The sequence below is a fragment of the Myxocyprinus asiaticus genome, chromosome 48, assembly GCF_019703515.2.
Source record: "Myxocyprinus asiaticus isolate MX2 ecotype Aquarium Trade chromosome 48, UBuf_Myxa_2, whole genome shotgun sequence".
In the NCBI taxonomy this organism is placed as follows: Eukaryota; Metazoa; Chordata; class Actinopteri; order Cypriniformes; family Catostomidae; genus Myxocyprinus; species Myxocyprinus asiaticus.
Genome location: NC_059391.1, coordinates 26,098,489 through 26,119,905, shown reverse-complemented (window position 1 = coordinate 26,119,905; position 21,417 = coordinate 26,098,489). Strand labels below are relative to the sequence as shown.

The window sequence follows — 21,417 nt, the reverse complement described above, 5'->3', positions numbered from 1 at the left end:
AACGTTTGCTCCACATTAACACAGAACTATCCTGTCCATAAAAAACAGCCGTAGTATACAGGTTTGAGACTGTAAGATAATAAACGAGATCTCTTTAATCCTTAAAATGTTTCTCTAAAGCCAAAGCCAAACTAGCAGACTCCAAACAACTCGATTTTGGCCGAGGATGTCACACATGCAGACAGTTTTTCTGAGATTTCGCTCTCTTCAGTCGGAGGTATGACACACTTGCCGATCCAAATTGGTGGAGGGGTGGCAGACATAACATCTCACCGCAACTCTCTCTCTCTCTCTCTCTCTCTCTGATTTCCTGTCACATGGAGCTCACCGAAATAACAGGAGAACAGCATGAGCATGAACAACTGCAATAGAGTGATTTAGGGCGTTTTTAGATCTGATTTGTTCCTAAACAGCGGCTAAAATAGTTACAAAGTTGCATTTTCCTCATGGTTCAGTTAGCTTTCACCAGGTTATATTTTAAACAGACCAAAACTGTAAAATTTCCATTGTGGTTATTTTTATCCATCATTAGTTACTTTGGCATTAGTTCTGCATTGAAAAGTACCTGTTCTCACGTTCATGGAACTCTCTATCCCTCCCTTTCACATATACACACACACACACACACATAGAAAGAGTGAAGCCATGTTTTTATCTGTCAAAACATAGCTGACACCGTCCTACCTGTGCCTGTTCTGACGCTATCCAAAAGAGAGAAGCGATCGTGAAGATCGACCTACGAATATCTAATAGTCGCCAAAAGGCTACTGTATATCCAGGTGTTTGATGATGAATTACAGTGACGAGCTGACCTACAGATTTCTTTTCCATTCAGGTGCTCTCAGACTGATTGTTTTGGTGCGGATCTGAGTGTGATTTCCATGTTCATATTTGCCTATATAAACCGAACCAAGGGAGAAAACGCACAAGGTTCTGAAACAAATGCTGCAAACGAGTCAGGTGTGAAAACGCCCTAAGGAAGCGTTACTTTAACAAGTGAAAGTGTGTGATTGTGTATTTATCCCCTCGAGGCTTGCCTTAGAACTTGTATGTCCATATGCAGCTTTCAGTGAGTTGAAATTACATTCAATAAAAACAGACTGTTGTGACTTCACTTTCTGATATAATTTTAGTAGGCAGGAAAAACACTTGGTGACAGAATCACTTTGGATTACAGTCAGCAATTGTGATGATATGCAAGCAAGTCTGATGTGCTATTTCAGTTTTCGAAGCCATTAACTCAGCAGGGAGTCCCGAAGGTCAAGTTATTAGCAAACTCCCACTGAAAGACGCTAATACACCCTTTATCTTGCTCCGCCTGTCTGGCGATTATGTTAATGAAGCTCACAACTGAAAATCACTGGAAAAAATTGGCTAGTGTGGCGCCGGCTTAAGAAAGCAATGAAATTAACTTATAAAGTCGAATGGGTTTTTAACACATGAGGGTGAGTAAATGATAAAATAATTTTCATTTTGAGGTTAAATATTCCTTTATGGTTTAAATGGAACATAGCTTGACAACATCTAAAAAAAACATAAGTCCGACATGCTTAGCAACCTTAAAATAAAGCCATCAGAAATGTTGAATGTTTCTTAATGGGGCATTAAAATAAAATTATTTTTCTTTTTTTGATTTTTCCCCTTTTCTCCCCAATTTGGAATGCCAGTTCCCAATGTGCTTTTAAGTCCTCATGGTCGCGTAGTGATTCGCCTCAATCGGCAACCCATGCATCTTATCACGTGACTTGTTGAGCACGTTGCCACGGTGACAAAGCGCGTGTGGAGGCTTCACGCCATCCACCGCGGCATCCATGCTCAACTCACCACGCGCCCCACCGAGAACGAACCACATTATAGCGACCACGAGGAGGTTACCCCATGTGACTCTAACCTCCCTAGCAACCGGGCCAATTTGGTTGCTTAGGAAGCCTGGCTGGAGTTACTCAGCACGCCCTGGGATTCGAACTAGTGAACTAGCGAGCTCCAGGGGTGGTAGCCAGCGTATTTTACCACTGAGCTACCCAGGCCCCTAAAATACAATTCTTAATAAAGTTTGCCCTGTTTATAGTCTTTTAAAACTGATTCCCATGCATAACTGATGTTGCTGCCCAAAAACACAAGATCTTCTGCCATTATTCCCTTGGGCTGCTGCCCCTCTATACTGTAGATCACACAGTATAAGAGTCGGATGCCATTTAAAGACACTGGCAGTGTTTTCTCAGGCCCACAGGAGGGGAAACTGCACGTAGCCCTCAAATAAAAACACATTAAATGGGCAGTGAATGATCTGACCCATATGAACAGTTTCATGAATAGATCGTAAACAGTAATTGAATTCAGTAAGATCTATTTTGGTCGGGGATCTCCATTTGTGGTCTTCTTTTTCTCTCTCTCCCTTCCTCTCTCTCTCTAACAGATGTTTCCTTCTGAGCTGGGTCCAGTTCCGTCATTTCTCACAATGCTCTTGGGGAAGGGGATTTAGAGATTTCAGTGCCCTAGAATGACATGCAGTAACACGCTGTTCTTTTTTAATGGTGCCGCTAAAGTGGTGCTTCTTTAGCCTCTACTATTGAGCTGGACAATTGTCTGATTTAAAGGAAGGGTTAACCCCAAAATGAAAATTCAGTTTTAATTTCTTCACGCTCGCATCGTTTTAAAACCCATTTAACTTATTACTTATGCAAAAAACAAAATACGATTTTTTAATTGAATATGTGCTGTCCATATTTTCACAACAATTGCAGTAGATAGTAACTTACTTGAAAGCTAGAAACAACTTAAAATTGAAGTCATTTTTCAGTGAAAAATGGTATGAGAGAAGATTGTTCACAGTGACACACATTTACGCGAGAACTTGCGCTGTTGTTAGCATTATGAGCGTTCATTGTTCACAGTGACGCATGTTCACACAAGAAATTGCATTGTTTTTAGCGCTACGAGAGAAGCACGTTCACAGTGACACTTGTGTTCATGTGACGTGTGTTCAAATGAGAACTTGCGTTGTTTTTAGTGTAAAACGATATAGCGCTACGAGAGGAGCAAGTTCACAGTTACACGTATTTTTACGTGAGAACTCATGTTGTTCTTAGCATTATGCAAATAGCGTGTTCACAGTGGCACATGTATTCACGTGAGAACCTGCATTATTTTTAGCGCTACGACAGGAGCGAGATCACAGTTACACGTGTTTTTACATGAGAACTTGCATTGTTTTTAGTGGTACAAGAGAAGCTTGTTCACATTGGCATGCATGTTTATGCGAGAACGTTGTTTTCAGCGCTACGAGAGCAGCTTGCTCACAGTGACGTGTGTTCAAATGAGAACTTGCATTGTTTTAGCACTATGGGAGAAGCATGTTCACAGAGCCACTTGTATTCATGTGAGAACTTGCGTTGTTTTTTAGCATTATGAGAATAGCGTGTTCACAGTGACACATGTATTAACGTGAGAACTTGCGTTGTTTTTAGTGCTAAACAATATAGCGCTACGAGAGGAGAAAGTTCACAGTTACACTTATTTTTACGTGAGAACTCATGTTGTTCTTAGCATTATGCAAATAGCGTGTTCACAGTGGCACATGTATCCACGTGAGAACTTGCGCTGTTTTTAGTACTACAAGAGAAACTTGTTTACAGTGACACTTGAGTTCATGTGAGAACGTGCATTGTCTCGTGCTAAAAATAACGCATGTCCACGCATGAACAAACTTCTCTGGTTGCGTTTTAATCACACTTATGAGATGTTAAAATGTTGTCATTTTTGCATTGTTGTCATAGCAGTTTGTTTTTAGCACTATAAGAGCAGCTTGTTCACAGTGACGTGTGTTCACACGAGAACTTGCATTGTTTTTAGTGCCAAACAACGCAAGTTCTTACGTGAATTATGTGTGTCACTATGAATGAGCTTTTTTTTGTTGCACTAAAACTACGCAAGTTCTCGCATGAACAAGTGACCACTTTTAAATGTGCTTCTCTCATAGTGTGACCAAAACGCACAAACATCTTCCCCTAAGCAGAGTTTCGAACTCTCTGCTCGCAAACTCTCTAAGACTCTTGTGATTGTTAATGAGTGGCTTTAGCAGCAGTGACAGGCTTAATTAGATGTGTATTCACTCACACTAACAAAGCTACAGTCTGGCTGACATGCTTGTGCACTGTAAGAGAATGGTGTGTGTGTGTGTGTGTGTTGCTGTAGTTTCAGCCTTAGGCAGCACACCCACAGACCAACTGAAGCCAATTGCACACAAAAATGGTGAGAGCTGGCAATCTGACTGGCTATCTTTACACAATTTCAGGAAGTCAGAATGCACAGGTTTTTATCAGTCCGATGGGAAACAAACTTGTGTTTACAAGTTCCCAGACTGCTACAATTCTGTACTTGTGGTGAAGTATTCATTTTCTTATTTATGGTTTCAACCTGTATATGTCAGAATCAAGGACAGTACTTTAGTGACAGAGTAAATATTCAACATTATGACCTAGTTCTGCTAATAAATGTATCTTGTGTTTGTGTTGAAGGGTTTTTTTTATAAGTGCTGCATGATACATTTGGTTCCCAGCCAATTATGCGCAACATTGCTGTCTCCCTGGAGAATATCAGAAAGTGTGTGTGTGTCTGGGTTATGATAAATATTCACGACCCAAAACAAACTCCTCTGGTATGTGTGTGTTTGTGTCGAGCACTAGGAAGCTGTTTTAAAATGGAGGACAAGTGTACTGCTTACTGCATAGTATCTACTGTGTACTGCATACTTTTTATATATATAATATGAGAAACAGTATGTAATATGCAACAATAAACATTTCAGACAGTAGTATGCCACATTGTTGTCACATGAGCTCATTGCATTACATGTTTATATCAGCAAGTGCCGTCCAGTTATCTAAGAAATAAATATGATGATTTGCATTTTAATCAAATTTTGGCCAAAAATATGTTAACCGCATTCATAATACTAGAAATTAGATAAAATTGAATGCATTCCATTGTGGAAGACAGTATTCCACACATGGTTATATTGTATATATATTCTGATTAGGGATGCATCAATGCAAAATTTGTGTGCCGATACAAAATCCTATTATTTAGAACAACACCTGTCGCCGATACGGTTAGTTTGGTGGTTCTACTTTTGTATGCTACCTTGTTTCAAATCACTGATAATTAATTACACAACTTAGAAGGAAATTTAAATAATGACTTTATTCTCTATGTCTTTATACTGATGTCTTCCATGTTTTAGAGTAACTGGTCACAGTTATAAACAAAACACTTAAACAAAATGCAGATTATGAACTCTCATTAAGCCTCTTTTAAGGCTCACATTAAATTGATAAGATTTCTTAATTTTTTTGACTGTAGGAATAGTTCACCAAAAATGAAAATTTTCCCATAATTTATTCTTTTTAATTTTATCATTTACCCTCATGCCATGTGTATGACATTCTTTTTTCTACTAAACACAAAGTTTTTAGAAAAATATTTCAGCTCTGAAGGTCCTTACAATGCAAGTGAATGGTGACCAAAACTTTAAAGCTCCAAAAACACATAAAGGCAGCATAAAAGTAATCCATACAACTCCAGTGGTTAAATCCATGTCTTCAGAAGCGATAAGATTGTTGTGGGTGAGAAACAGATCAATATTTATGTCCTTTTTCACTATAAATCTCCACTTTCACTTTCACATTCTTCATGCATATCGGGACCTACTGGGCCAGGAGGAGAATTTATAGTAAAAATGACTTAAATATTGATCTGTTTCTCACCTGCACCTATCATATCACATGTGGTTGAGTGATTATGAGAGAATTAGAATTTTTGGGTGAACTATCCCTTTAACTCACATTAACTGAATTCTGAATGATTACCTGAAGCAACCTCCGCTTTAGCCTTAAAAACTCATCATACTCCTTGATGTGTCGAGATTTAAGGCATCAATCAAATTGGTTACATTTTAACGGTAGTTCCACATCATGAAATTGTAGAAGTGCAAAGCTTACAAATTGCTACTCTGCAGTCATTGTCAACCAATTCAAAGTAATTCCACACAAGAGACATTTTTGTAGACACACTTCAGAATAAGTACGAGTAATATGGTAGTATCTGAACGCAGCCACAGAAGTCTGTGTAGTTCTGGAGGTTTGAGTGGTTTTTGTTTGCACTCACCAGGCCGTTGCCATGTTGTGTGTGATCTGTGTTGTGTTATGTGTGTCCTCAGTCATGCTGTGTCTGGTCTGACTGCAGCTGTGTTGATGATGTTGCTCATGAGGTACTGATGGAGCTCCAGGTTGAACGGGCTGCCCATCACTCTCCTCCTGTGCAGGGCCGTGCCACTGACTGCGGGCCTGTTTCAGCCAGCGGCCCCCCAGACCGCACTTCTCCAGATAAACCCGACACACCTCATAGTTCATGGCAGAATAATACAGGAAGTCAAGCGCTAACAGCACCATGACGAAAAATCCATAGATCCACACGCCGATTAATGCAGAGTAATTGCTGTGACAGAGAGAAAAGATACATTTAGAACCTCTTAAAGCTGCAGTGCATTTTTTTTTTTGACTCTAAAACCTAAATAAGCTATTTGTAGGTTGATTTCTCAAGTGGAAACACTGTGGTTCTGTGGTACTATCAATACATTGCTCTGTTAGAAAATGTTAGGGAAACCTGTTTGAAAACATTTATTTTTGCAATTCTGTTTGGTAACGCTAGAGGTGCTGACATTACACAGATTAGCTTTAATGATTTAATTAATCTACAAATGGAGTTCAACTCAGTATATTAAGATGGAAACAAAGAGTATTTTACATTTTTAAAATACTTTTACAAAAGGATGTTTTAACAAAGAAAAATTTACACATGTGTACACATATATTGTCATGACAGTTGAGAAATAATTATGGCTGATATTTTTATTTATTTATTTATTTTTACTTATCTTCCATTAAAAATGTAATTTTAAACCAGTGTTATAAAGTCATACTTCAGTGAAGTAAAGATACCTTTAATGGAAACTAACTCATGAGAAGCTCATGAGAAAAATAAATAGTTAAAAGTAATAATGTAACTGATATTTAATGTACTTTAGTATGAAAAGTACAAGTAAATGGCATAAAAAGATGTCACGGCTGATACCCATGACAACGTACTGTGGTTGAGTGGTGGGGCGGTTCTTGAGTCTATGTTTGGATATGTAGGATTCTGATTCAATCGATTCGTGAAATGAATCGTTCAGATTGCTTTTCGAACCAAATTGGCCAATTAAAAATATAATTATATAACAATATAATAAATATAATAAATATAAAATCTAATTGATCAAGACTCAAACAATTTGTTCACAAATTGGACATTACTGTCACTGATCGACATGCAGTTTACATTTGACGTGTCCAGTCACAAAGTAACGAAAGGGTCTAGAGAAATGTATCAAAGGGAAGCATTAATTTTCTCTTCAAACTGTAGTGACATAAAAGTGAATGTCAAAAGAAATACTTATAGTTGAGTAAAGTAGAAATATTTAAAAAACTGTGCTTGAGTAAATTGATGAAGTTTTTGTACTCTGTTTTGAAACCTGTTAGTACATACTGTACAGGTGTTTGTCTTTAGGTGAATCTTTTGTTTACTCTTTGTTAACATATCTTAACATTATTTATGCTGCCCTCATGCGCTGTTGGAATTATCATACAGTAAATATGAATTTCCTTCCCAGAAATTGCACATAAGTGCCCCCTCGAGTCGTAGTTAAGACTGGGAAACTCTTAGATCATTGTAATCCCCAAGTTTACGAGTTAGGAGGCTATAAACATTCAACATGGTGGAGGAGAGTATGGTTTCTGTAGTGAATATGTTTTATTCATTTTTCTAAATGCAGCTGCCTTGTTAGTGCTTGCTGTTTCGGTCATTTACATATATACAGTAGGGCTTAATGATTTGGACAAAAAATGTAATCATGCATATTTTGAAAAACGATATGATAATTAACATTTAAAAAACCTAGTAAGTGTTGGGCACACAAAAGTTGAGAATTCATGGCAAATTTGCAGCAAACTCGCCGCAAATTCGTCACTGATAATTTTCACATGCAGATGAGCTTTGCAGCAAACTTGCTGCAAATTTTCCATTGTTGCCAAAGGTTTGCTGCAGGTTCAACACTACCGGTGAAGAGCTGCATACTTCTGGCCAACATTTGTGGCAAATCACATGCATGTGAAAATACTGAGTGGCAAATAGACCTTATTCACGCTAGCGCCATCTTTGATTTTTAATGGGAATGGCAACGAGGCTGTGAGGGATAGACTCACCATCTCTTCAATGGCACGAACGTTATAAAGCTGTATAAAGCACCAAGATCACATCTTATTTTCTTTGTATACTGAATATCCTTGGACAGATATTTTATCAATGTTTTGTCCACGGAACGATCCAAAAACATTTTAAACTGCTGGACAGCCCATTGAAGAGATGCTAAGTCCCTCACAGCCTCACTGTCATTCCCATTAAAAATCAAAGATGGCGCTAGCATGAATAAGGTCTATTTGTGGCTAGTTTGCCAGAACTCTTGATTTTTTGTAATGGCAAACATGCTCTACTCCCTTACAAAAAATCTAGAGTTCTGGCAAACTAGTCACAAACTTGCCACAAATTTTGGCGCAAATTTGTCACTCATTATTTTCACATGCAAATGAGCTTGTGATTCACCGCAAATGTTTGCCAGAAGTTTGCATCTCTTCATCGGTAGTGGTGAACCTCCGGCAAACCTTTGGCAACATCTGACAATTTTCCGCAAATTTGCCGCAAAGCTCATTTGCATGTGAATATGATCAGTGGTGAATTCGCAGCAAATTTGTGGCAAATTTACCATGAATTCTCGATGGGCTGCCAATGAAAATAGCTAAACATTAACTAATAGCGGCCTTAGTTCATTAGCCTCTAGCGTGCTTTATATGTGTATATATGGTAAAGGGAACAGAGCTGCGCACATACACTAAACATAGCGCGTGCAGACTATTTATTTATTTAAATTGCAGCCTTTGCGGTTTAGAAATCTTAAACATTTAAATTTGATTTCGATTAATTGTTCAGCCCTAATGTACAGTATATATGTAACCATATGATGCATATTGTACATTTTTACACAGAAAAAATTGCAGGTATTTGACCAGAATTTGACCAAAATCATCAGCAAGCTCACTAACATGTATTACGGTGTCAAAATAAAAGTTCTCTATGAAATATGCAATGTGACATATTCGTAATTTACGACTTTGTGTGAAGTGTGAAGATAATCCCGATAGCATGTGAAGGCAGCATAAGTGCCAAGACAAATATCAGCAGTTCTGCTTCCTAATCATGGACACTTGTCTTAGGTTGTTGACATCAGTGTGGCATTAATGCATTCTGCCTAGAGGACAAAAACAGCTGTATAAACAATACCTCATATCTGCACCAGACTGAAAGAAACATTGGACCATCCTGTGTAAGCCAACTCTGAAAGATGTGAGTGCTTCTGAGACTCTATGAGGGCAAATTAACCTCAGGCCAGCCGTGAATATCATTGGCTGTATCGTGCTGACCACTGATGAGAATGAAATGGCTTCACATCAGGCTGTCTGTTCTTTCAGTAAATGCCTTATAGGGATCATTCACGCAAAAATGATAATTCTGTCATCATTCACTCACCCCTATGTTGTTCCAAAATCGTATAACTTATTTTATTTGTAGAACACAAAAGGAAACGTTAGGGGGAAGAAAGTCATATAAGTTTGGAACAACATTTTCTTGCAGCCAGGAAACTCACTTGTGAGCATAACCGTCTGGGGAGGTGGTCAGGTTGACCCCCATGACTGTCTGAAACTCGGTCTCGTTGCAGCAGTACTTGAAGGCTGTGTTGTTATGGTGACAGCAGAACATGTAAGTCTTATTGTCTGAGAGACGAGGACAGTGGAATCCAAAGTGATAGCGCCCCTTGTGGTCAGAGTAAGGTTCACACACCCGGAAATGCGCAGAAAGAGCTGTAAAAAGTGCAAAAACAGGACATTTAGCGTGCAAAATTGTAGGATGGAAGATAGTGAGCATGAAACCAAAACTGACCATATTTACTTTTTAACACACATTCCTGGTCTAATTTGTTTGCAACTTTTTGCTGGATGTTATTGCAAAGAAAGAAAATGTTTGTCGTTGTAATCTTTCATCAGTTTACTCCGCCTCTGAAATGACTTTCATTTTTGTATGATGTCACCAAGCACTCTTACTTTTCAACCCCTCCCCCTCCAACCATCTGGCTCAATTCTGATAACTCACGCCCAATTTCTAAGATTTTTGAAGATTGATTTTTATGTTATTTTTTAGTAATGGAATACAAATGCTGGTTTCATGTTGACCTGGGTTCAATACAGGTTAAGCACAATCGATAGCTTTTGTGTCAATATTGATTGCCACAAAAAAATATTTCGACACATCCCTCGTTTATTTAAAAAAAGCAAAAATAGCGGTTACAGTGAGACACTTACAGTTGAACTGGGGCCAGTTCATAAATTTTAAAATACACACAGTTTCAAAAGTATAGCCACAAGACAGAAACATTATATGTGTTAACACAATTTTTGTGTGATAAAATTGCTTACTAGCCTTTTCTGTGTAAAGTTATATCCAATACCGGAATCATAGGGTTTACCAGAGTTACGTCGTCATGACAACGAAGTTGTAATATTGGATATAACTTTACACAGAAAAGGTTAGTAAGCGATTTTATCACACTAAAATCATGTTTACATGTATAATGTTTAAGTCTTGTGGCTATACCTTGAAATGGTGTGTATTTTAATGTTTATACACTGGCCCCATTCACTTCCCATTCACTCTAGATGTAGTTGGATGTTGTTTTTTTTTTTTTTTAATAAACAAGGGAACGTGTCACTTATTTTTGTGGTAATCAACATTATGCCAAAAATGCTGTTGATGAAGTCTATCGAACCCAAAATATATTTGCTTTTATTAGACAAATGCTCCAATGTAAAGGAAAAGCACGGCAACTACAAATATTGTCAAAACTGAGTTATGACCAAAATTGAGTCTCTTACACTACGATCTGTCCAGCGACAGTAGGGTTTGGGTCAACTATACAGACCTTTTTCACATTAGCGCCATCTTTGATTTTTAATGGGAATGACAACAAAGCTGTAAGGGATAGACTTACAATCTCTTCAATGGGCTGTACTGCAGTTTAAAATGTTTTTGGATCGTTCCGCAGACAAAACATAACATAAACATAAAATATCTGTCCAAGAACATTCAGTATATAAAGAACTCCATCAGATGTGAATCTAGGTGCTTTATACAGCTTTAAACCGTTCATGCCATTGAAGAGATGGTAAGTCTATCCCTCATAGCCTCGTTGTCATTCCTATTAAAAGATGGCACTAGCTGGGGCCTGGATAGCTCAGCGAGTAAAGATGCTGACTACCACCCTTGGAGTTGCAAGTTCAAATCCAGGGTGTACTGAGTGACTCCAGCCGGGTCTCCTAAGCAACCAAACTGGCTCGGTTGCTAGGGAGGGTAGAGTCACATGGGGTAACCTCCTCGTGGTTGTTATAATGTGGATCTCGCTCTCTGTGCGGCGTGTGGTGAGTCGTGCATGGATGCCGCGGAGAATAGCGTGAAGCCTCCACACGCGCTATGTCTGCACGGTAACATGCTCAACGAGCCACGTGATAAGATGCGCGGATTGACGGTCTCAGATGCGGAGGCAACTCAATCCGCCACCCGGATTGAGGCGAGTCACTACACCAGCCAAGTCCTTTTATTAAAAAGATATGATTTTGAATCATTGCATTTTAGTATATTTACGAATTTTATGATAATGACCACATTTAGTGGAGTCTTCAGAAATGGTAATCAAATTGTATGGTGTTCTGAACTATAAAAACATGCTTGGAATAATTTCCCTCTGATTCTGGGAGATTCTAGGGTGAAACGCACATGTTTTTTTGTTGTTTTTGAATATGACAGTCACAGTTCTGGTGCATTATTCATGTCAGAATTCAAACAGAGAGTGACAGCCAACTCTGTGCAACTAACCCATGTTGACACGATTCACCCCGAACAACCCAAACAGAACAGCAAGACATAACAACAGCTCACAAACATCAAGTGAGAATTCAGTTTTCTTTCAAGTCAGCACCAGATACGCTTGTTTTAAATTTCTATCACAAGTTTTATCCTAATTGGCTCGGATGCGATCATAGGTGAAGATGAGAAACAGTCCTCTCAGATGAAAGTGTTTATGATATGCTCTGTAAAACTCTCATAAGTGAAAATGTTCATTAAGTTGAGCTTGAGTTTCTATTTCTGTCAGGATTTGCCAGATTTGTGTTTAATTAGAAAAATGTGTGAAGCAAAATAATAACCATTGTTTGTTTTTAAGAGCTTTGAAAAAGGCTAAAAAATATATAATCGCTTTGATGTCATGATAAAGTGAAGGTCTTGATGATTCTCAAAACTCTGCAAGCCAGGGAGTGAATTTATTTAATTCATATATATTACATAAGGAACATTTCAACAGCATTTTCAAACAACATTTCGGTAACCACGAAAGTCAGTAATTAGTCTGAAGGCGAAACACAATCACAGACAATCAGAATATATTTGATGGTTAATATGCATGGAGCTGGATGTCTTCATTTAAAACTTTACTATAGATTTAATATCACAATTATATCACAAAAACGTTTGTGTTTTGTTTAAAAAGCCCAGATCCCACTCTGCATGGTTTCAAACTTGCAAAACCATCAAATTGGGGAAGTAAAATGGTTTATGAATGCCATTTCATGTTGAATTTAGAAGAGTTAAAGTTTGGACAAGACAATTTAGGTTGTAAAAGATGAACTTCAGAAAATGACATGACTGTGGCGACATTTTTGCAAAATATTAAGTGGTTTCTTACATGCATCATGGCAATTCTGGTGAAATATCCACTGTATGGCACTATAAGCAAATTAAATATTCTCCCAAACAGATGAGGTTTTAAGGTAAATGCTCTATCGAGTTTTAAATCGACAAAACCGACCTCCCTAACCTAAACCTTAAATCTAAATCTAACCAATAGTGTCTCACAAGTCGATTTACGTGCTCTTCAGGACTCATACTCCGGTCTTTTACATCATAAGTGCAACGTTCTATCAGTTGAGCTACCGTGCAATTTGATTGCACATGTTTGTAAATGTTAATGTAGTTGGTTATCCTCGTGCGACCCTGTGCACACATGGGTGGACGTTGTATTTTGGCTTTGCTATACACAACATATAATTTAAATTCATTAAACTGACTGATTTCAGTTCAGAAGACAATCTACAGTATGCTGTCAGTAAAGGGTTAAACTTTTGATGGATCATGTGACAAAACAACATGGTGCCGAACACAGCAGAGTTTGTCTTTGAGAGAAATGCCAACAAAACTACATCTGGTAAGAAACCTCATTAAGTTTTTACATTGTAACCTGTTTGAGTCAAAAGATTAGAGTCTCTAGTTTCATCCTATATGCCGTTTTTAAAATCAGAGCGATTTTTTGCGAAACGCCACGCTGCTAAACACAATGTATACTATTGTGTACTTTAGCACTATTTTTCCTTAGAAATCCTATATTTACTGTGCATTATCACACTGAGAATCAATGGAATCATCCAAAAGCTGAACAATTGTGCTTTTCGAGGCTTTATATGGAGTTAGGATGAAAGGTGCATTTCCAACTTTTCTGAGACCAGTGCAGACAGACAGCACACTGGAGGTTAAGTCATTAACTAAATAATGAGCAAGGAAGCATCCTAAAGCTTTCCTATGCAGCAAAGTGCATTTACACCAAAATCCCACCAAAGGTTCAGTTTCAGGCTGCAGATGATGTTTGGATCACTCAACTTGTTTGGCAGACATGGGACAATGATAATCAGTACATAGATTCAGAATTTATCATGTATAATTTTATTTTAACATGGTTGGCAGTGATTGGATGATGCTGGCCATTACTTTGAATCAGAATTATTTATGCTAATTTCTGATGTAATGTCTGTAACGTCTTAAAAAACATGAATAACCAACACTCCTGGAAACATAATAAACAATTTAAATAAAAAATTCGGACTTTCTATAGCTTGTTATAATTTAAAATTTCACAACTTAGTCTCGCCGTCCACATATGTGGACATACATTTTTAGGAAAACTATTTGGGCTAGAATTATTTATTTTTGCTTGTTTATTTGGTGCTACTAGTTACACATAAAGGGAAATGGAAAATGCACACAGCAGTCACGCTCGGATCTCAGGAGGTTAAGTGATGCAAACGTAAAAATGTATGACCAACCAGGTCATGCACTATAGTAAAAGTGTTAGAATGTCATACGATAGCATTGTGCGAGGGACTTGCCGAAAAATACGTGTTTATGAACAGATAATCTTCCGTTTTACAAATTTTGTGTGAAAGGGAATAAAAGTCATTGTTGTTGTAATGCCTCTAGTGTTGATTACATCAGATAAACTGTCGTGGTAAGTACAATAAGCCACAGAAAAATAAATTTGCAAAAATATAGTTTAGTAACGTGATTCTATGAGACCAGGTTGAAAAATTACCAATAGAAATTTCTTTAAAGTTGACACCATGAAAGTCACTGTATAATTCGCACACTGCGAATGCATCCTCTTTGATAGCAATTATAGAAATAATAGCGACTAATAACTAACATCACCATGAAAACAGAAGTATGTCTATAGAGTATGTTTAAAGACTCATGACGCCATCCTCCTATTCCATTCCTGTTTTCTCTATGCTGTCCAAGGATAACACTCCGCTGCAGTGAGCATGACTCACACTTGGCATTAATAATTAAAGGTTTTGAGGTTTTTTGATTTGATCCAGGTTTATGACCCTTAATCTCACACAATCCTGCCACCCAATCAATGTTATGGAACTTTCACTCTCCCAGCGGAGTGAGAACTAAGTTAGACACCATCTGAAGCTCTGTGAGCAACAAATGGACAATAGAAGAGACAATTTGGACAGCTCAGAGAAGTCTGGGGAAAGAATGGCCATTTGAGACTTGTTTCTTTAGCTACGCACAATTTTATGTCTCAGGGTTTTTTATTTTATTTTATTGAATCTAGCAGTTTCAAGTTTTTCTTTTCCATTTTGTTATATAAATAAATAATGGGCACACCAACAGACCTACTTGCTCTTCAGCTACAGGTGGTTTTAAGCGCAACAGTCTGGTTTTGGAAATAAAAATCCCATACATTTTCTCCATAGGCAAACAGATTTTCAACTATATCTTATAAACATTTAAAGACAGACCTACCGCGAGCTCTGTGGTTTTTCATCGATGGTATTTGCTTCTGTTAAAGCCATCAGTCTGCGTTATTTTTCAACTTCATTTTTAAAAAATTGTGTTTAATAGTAGAATTTCAGGTGAAGAACTACACTACCCATGATCCAGCAAAGAAAAATCAACCAATCAGAGAATTGCAGCAAACAAAGCACTTCAAAAGAGCTTTGCAGTGACCATCCACTTCCATGGCATACTATGAATGATGCATTCAATTCGGCCTCCCTACACTTAAACTACTTGTATATTTGCAAATAAATGAATATTTTGCTCTAAGATTAAAATATATTATTTCTATGTTCATTAATAAAAAAACAACAACTTTAAATCAATAGTTTTATATTTTCCCATCGTTTTTAATTCCATTATGTGATTTGCAATGATTCATGGGATTGTTGTTCATTCAATCATTAAAGGCTATAAGTACACAGTCTTGTTCATTTCTCTTTCTGTCCAATTTCCAAATATACATATATATTGTTTTGCTTTGAATCAAAGTTTCTAATGCTGTGATTTACCTCGGAGCAGGTTTGTTTAGTTTTTTAGAATAGGGAAAATACTTTTGTTGTGCTCTATTGGGGGGAGGGGCATTCTCATTCTAGAGAGCTTTTGATTGGACAAAAATCGGTGTAGTGCAGGATGAGTCATCAATGTTTTTGTTCATGAAAGAGAAAGTCTACAGTATAAACTGTTTTTTTTTTCTTGTTGTAATCATAAAGTTAACAAAATCTTGTTATATTTATGCTTAAAACAAGAATAAAACAAACAGTTTGCTAATGGGGTAAGAAAAATATACTTAATTCAAGATATATTCTATGAAAACAAATCTTAATATCTTGTGTACTTTTGCTTCTCAAGTAAATGTACTTTTGTTTTAAGGATGTTCAGATATTTTAAAGGAAAACAAGACATTTATTTGCTGGAAATGTATGTTTTAAGGGAGCTGAATTTCTAAAAGTCCACAGGGCCGAAAGCTCTCCATAGCTGACAACACTCCAAAGTGCTTTTTTATGTCTCGTCCTGATATCTCTACTTGCTCATATACACAGAATACTGTACAAACAGCAGGTGTACAATGAACTGTCGTTACATCAGGACAAGTACCATCAAGACATCTGTACCATCAGTATCATATTACCTTCAGTAGACAGGAGGAGAAAGATGATGGTCAGGATGTTGAAAGAGTGATCGTTGGTGACACTCATCTTCGTGTCCTCCCTCATGGGGAGACATGAAGCCTGACAGCTTCAGCTGGTTCTGGATGTCATGTTCTACCTCCAGCTTCTGTTCATGACTCTGACAGTCTGCCAGCACACCTGTAATGGACGAGGTCAGATGTTTTGATCAGGGCCGAATGGAAAAAGAAATTCAGCTGTTCATGTACTATTATTGCTCAAGCGTCTTGGGTACTCAATCCTACAGGACAACCAATATGGTATTTTTGGTGAAGCTGATTATGAAGCCTAATGGAGGCACCAGTACACCACACTGTCATGCTAGTGAGCAGCAATATAGTCTTTTAGGGACAACAAAACATCTGGTTATTTTCAAGTAATTATATTTACAAGTTTAGCACATGAACGGCACCACAATGACCATGTTTACACGCACACCAATATGCTGATGACTATCAAAAAGCAGCATATTATAAAAAAACGGACAACGTAAGAAACCCACGTTTATATGAGACTTGAAATCATTGGATTATTCCCTGCTTTTGACGTCTAAATGTAAACGCACAACTCCTGTTAAAAGTGTTTACATGAAGTGCTTTATTTCAATAATATTAATTTGCTATATATGACAGATCTTAATGTAAAGTTAATGACTCACCCTTCGTGGTTTGATTTTAAGCAAATTAATGAATAATTTGCTTGATACCATTCATTAATAAATAAAATATATTTTGAAAAATTGTTGTAGGTAGGTTTGTATTCGCTTATGCTTATTAATGGTACAACAGAAAACTTTGCTTTTGCTGTATCTTTTGTGTATACTTTTATTTGTGTTAGTTTGGCTTCTTCCATATGTTATTTCCAACTTGAATTTGTGACATGACATGATAATGCTGCCTTCATGTGCTATCGGAATTATCCTAATTCACACTTCTGAAGTGGTAATTACGAATACGTTGTGTTCAAGTGCTTTGTTGTCAGAAAGAACAAGAAACATGGACGACGCCATTTATTCATTTATTCAGATTTTTTGAGGACTTTTATTTTGACACCATAAAACATATTGGTTAGCTTGCTGATGATAATGGAATTTTGGTCAAATACAAGCTATTTACCTGTTTTAATAATGTACAACATGCAGAAAAGGTTGCTGATATTCATAAATGAATATGATAAAAACAGCAAGTGCTAACAATTAGCTGTATTTAGAAAAATGAACAAAACATGTCATTCACAATAGAAACCGTACTCTTCTCCACCATGTTGGAAGTTTAGGACTCCTCCCATCTCGGTATAAAAATGATCTCAGAGTTTACTAGTCATAATTACGTCTTGAGGGGTCGTTCATGTGCAACTTCCAAGTGGGAAACTCATATTTACAATAATTCCGATAGCACATGAAGGCAGCATAATAATGTGCCCCTCAAGTCGGAAATATCATAATTACGAGTTCCGAGCACATGAATGACCATGTCAAAATTCTAGATGATACCAGAGTTTCCGAGTTGGGACGTTGGAAGGGGCGTGCCAACATGAAAGATGATGGAAAAAAATTATTTTGCAAGAAATTAATTATTTGAACTTCTATACTTTATTTCAAAATATTAATTTGTTATATATCACAGTCAACAAATGACTTACCCTTCACAGTTTGTTTAAAGCAAATTAATAAATAATTTGTTAGATACCATACATTAATAAATCATATATATTGTGTTTATTCACTTTTGTTTATTCACAGGTACAATAAAAAAATTGCTTTTTACTTTGTTCATTGTGTATTTGTTTACGTTTGGGTTCTTCCATATTTTATTTCCCACTTGAATGCATGACATGTTGTAGTAACGAATGCCTGACTTGAGGGTATGAGCTTCCCATGTGCGCTTGGAGGCAGCATAAATCCCCAATTCGGAAGCAGGTGCATTCCAGGGAAGTATAGGTCTCTGCGGAACAATAATGGGCATTTCTCAATCTGTGGGCATTTTCAAATCAGGGTGGGAGTTTTTTAACTATCCAATGAAAGTAGGGAATCTCAGTGTAGTAATCAGTGGGCTTTTCCAAAATAAGATGGACGTTTCTGAACTATCCAATGAAAGTAGGGAATCTCAATGTAGTGATCAGTGGGCGTTTCCAAAACAAGATGGGCGTTTCTGAACTATCCAATGAAAGTAGGGAATCTCAATGTAGTGATAAGTAGGCATTTCCAAAACAAGATGGGCATTTCTGAACTATCCAATGAAAGTAGGGAATCTCAATGTAGTGATCAGTGGGCGTTTCCAAAACAAGATGGGTGTTTCTGAACTATCCAATGAAAGTAGGGAATCTCAATGTAGTGATAAGTAGGCATTTCCAAAACAAGATGGGCATTTCTGAACTATCCAATGAAAGTAGGGAATCTCAATGTAGTGATCAGTGGGCGTTTCCAAAACAAGATGGGTGTTTCTGAACTATCCAATGAAAGTAGGGAATCTCAATGTAGTGATAAGTAGGCATTTCCAAAACAAGATGGGCATTTCTGAACTATCCAATGAAAGTAGGGAATCTCAATGTAGTGATCAGTGGGTGTTTCCAAAACAAGATGGGCATTTCTGAACTATCCAATGAAAGTAGGGAATCTTAGCGTAGCAATCAGTGGGCTTTTCCAAAACAAGATGGGCATTTCTGAACTATTCAATGAAAGTAGGGAATATCAATGTAGTGATAAGTAGGCATTTCCAAAACAAGATGGGCATTTCTGAACTATCCAATGAAAGTAGGGAATCTCAATGTAATGATCAGTGGGCGTTCCCAAAACAAGATGGGCGTTTCTGAACTGTCCAATGAAAGTAGGGAATCTCAATGTAGTAATCAGTGGGCATTTCCAAAACAAGATGGGCGTTTCTGAACTATCCAATGAAAGTAGGGAATATCAATGTAGTAATCAGTGGGCATTTCCAAAACAAGATGGGCGTTTCTGAACTATCCAATGAAAGTAGGGAATCTCAATGTAATGATCAGTGGGCATTTCCAAAACTAGATGGACGTTTCTGAACTATCCAATGAAAGTAGGGAATCTCAATGTAGTGATCAGTGGGCATTCCCAAAACAAGATGGGCATTTCTGAACTATCCAATGAAAGTAGGGAATCTCAATGTAGTAAGCAAATCGTGTAAAGCAGTTAAAAAACGCCCATCCCGGTTTGAAAACGCCCACTGATTGGAATATGCCTATTTTTGTTCTGCAGAGACACAAGTCTCATTCCAGGTTCACTTGAAAGCTGCCATACCTGACCTCTACATGATGTTGCATTTTTGGTTGCATTTGTCAATTTCTGTATGATTTTTCACTTCAGTTGGTGACCATCTTGTTTACACCCTTGCTATCAACTTGAATGGGAAAAGACACAAATCTCCAAGCGTTTGCTGAGCTAACAGTTCAACAGCATGTATTGAATCACCAATTTGACAAAACTGATATCACACTTTTAGCTTCTGTAGCCCAAACAAGCTAAAAAAATCAAGCTAAAAGCTAAAAATCAAAAGTAAAAAATCAAGCTAAAAACATTATTTTCAGGTTGGTCCATTAAGGACTGTATTCGACTACGTTATTCTACAAGTGGATCGTCTCCTCCCTATACTGTCTCTGGTAAGTGTCTACATTTATTAAATAGGCATACGCTTTTATTCAAAGTGAAAGTATATTCGAGGTAAACATTGATCATTAAGCACTTGTTCCCTAGGAATCAAACCCATGACCTGGTTTTGATAGAATGTGATTGATGCTAGTTTAGTCTTACTCAAAGATGTTTCATATGAACTCCGTTCTTCCCTGACTGATGCCTAGAAGAGTTTGTCTAAGAGACTGTAGCTCTAATTTTAAGCAACACTGCTGGAAGACTTTGTTAGCGACAAGGCAGTTTGTCACAGCTCATCTCTGCTGTTAAACGAGTGTGAAAAGGGTGGAAACATTTTGGAGTAAATTACACAACCACAATTACTCCCAATTGATTCATTGCAGATTTAAAGAGTTCTTAATGCAATCAGTTTAGTTAATCTGCATGCTGTGATTGTTTATTTCAAGTTGCTGATAGATATGATGTTTATTGTTGCAAATGTTTACTAATTTCATTTAATTGAGACTGATTGAGCTGCTCCGTAGGAGGGGGAAACTCAGACAAAGAAATTAGAGAAAGACTCCATACACATTTTCTTCCTTATGTCATTGTGTTCCTTGTTTAAGATTCAAGCTCTGTCTTTTGTTCAGTGGATGAGGGCGGATCTAAAAAAAATCTATGTGGAAAAGAAGGTGTTGCTAGAGTTTGTGCTCAAAACAAGATTGTATGAACTTTCTCTCTTGATCTTAGTCATTTGAAGTGAAGTGGGGTTCCTCGAGAGTTGGCTTGCAAAACATGAACTTGCATTGTCAAAGCTTTAGTTTGTTTCGCACTGAATGAACTGTGTGTCTTTGTGTATCAGTACTGATGTAGAGTATATGTAAACTTTTAAAGTGAACAAGAAACTGAGTTCACAGCCCATTTTACTTCCGTCATCTTATATATTTCTTAGTGAAATAGGATATTCAATGAGGAAAAAATGGAGGGCGGAACTTAATGAAATCCAAGGAAATTGATTGGGTTGTAAAAAGTGTAACAAACAAGAATGGGGCCATGTGGTTAAAAAATAAGAGGGATTTGTGATGTCAGCCGAAAAGCAAAGTCGTTTCAGAGGCTAAGCAAGTTATTACATTTAGACGAAAAGATTACAAAGACATTTTTCTATGAAATAGTGTGCATTAAAAAGTAAATAGTTAATTTTTTACTTCATTCTGAATTTAAAAACCAAATTTGATGCTGTGTACTTTCTTAATAATTGTCCATGGTCTTATTGTGCATGATTTG

The 21,417-nt window shown here is 37.2% G+C and overlaps 1 protein-coding gene across 2 annotated transcripts in view; it reads right to left on the bottom strand.

The window, feature by feature from the left end:
* Window positions 1-21,417, bottom strand: part of LOC127437274 (protein shisa-like-1a) — a 51,471-nt gene that overhangs the window by 8,891 nt on the left and 21,163 nt on the right. Inside the window, exons 2-4 of one of the 2 annotated variants that reach the window (XM_051692106.1) lie at window positions 16,505-16,682; window positions 9,797-10,010; window positions 6,166-6,495 (exon numbers count right to left, since the gene is read on the bottom strand). In XM_051692106.1, the coding sequence (XP_051548066.1) occupies window positions 6,166-6,495; window positions 9,797-10,010; window positions 16,505-16,589 (629 nt within the window). In that variant the 5' untranslated portion in view covers window positions 16,590-16,682. Of the gene's footprint in view, window positions 1-6,161; window positions 6,496-9,796; window positions 10,011-16,504; window positions 16,683-21,417 lie in introns of those variants that run through there. The other variant, XM_051692105.1, reaches the window with a different exon arrangement.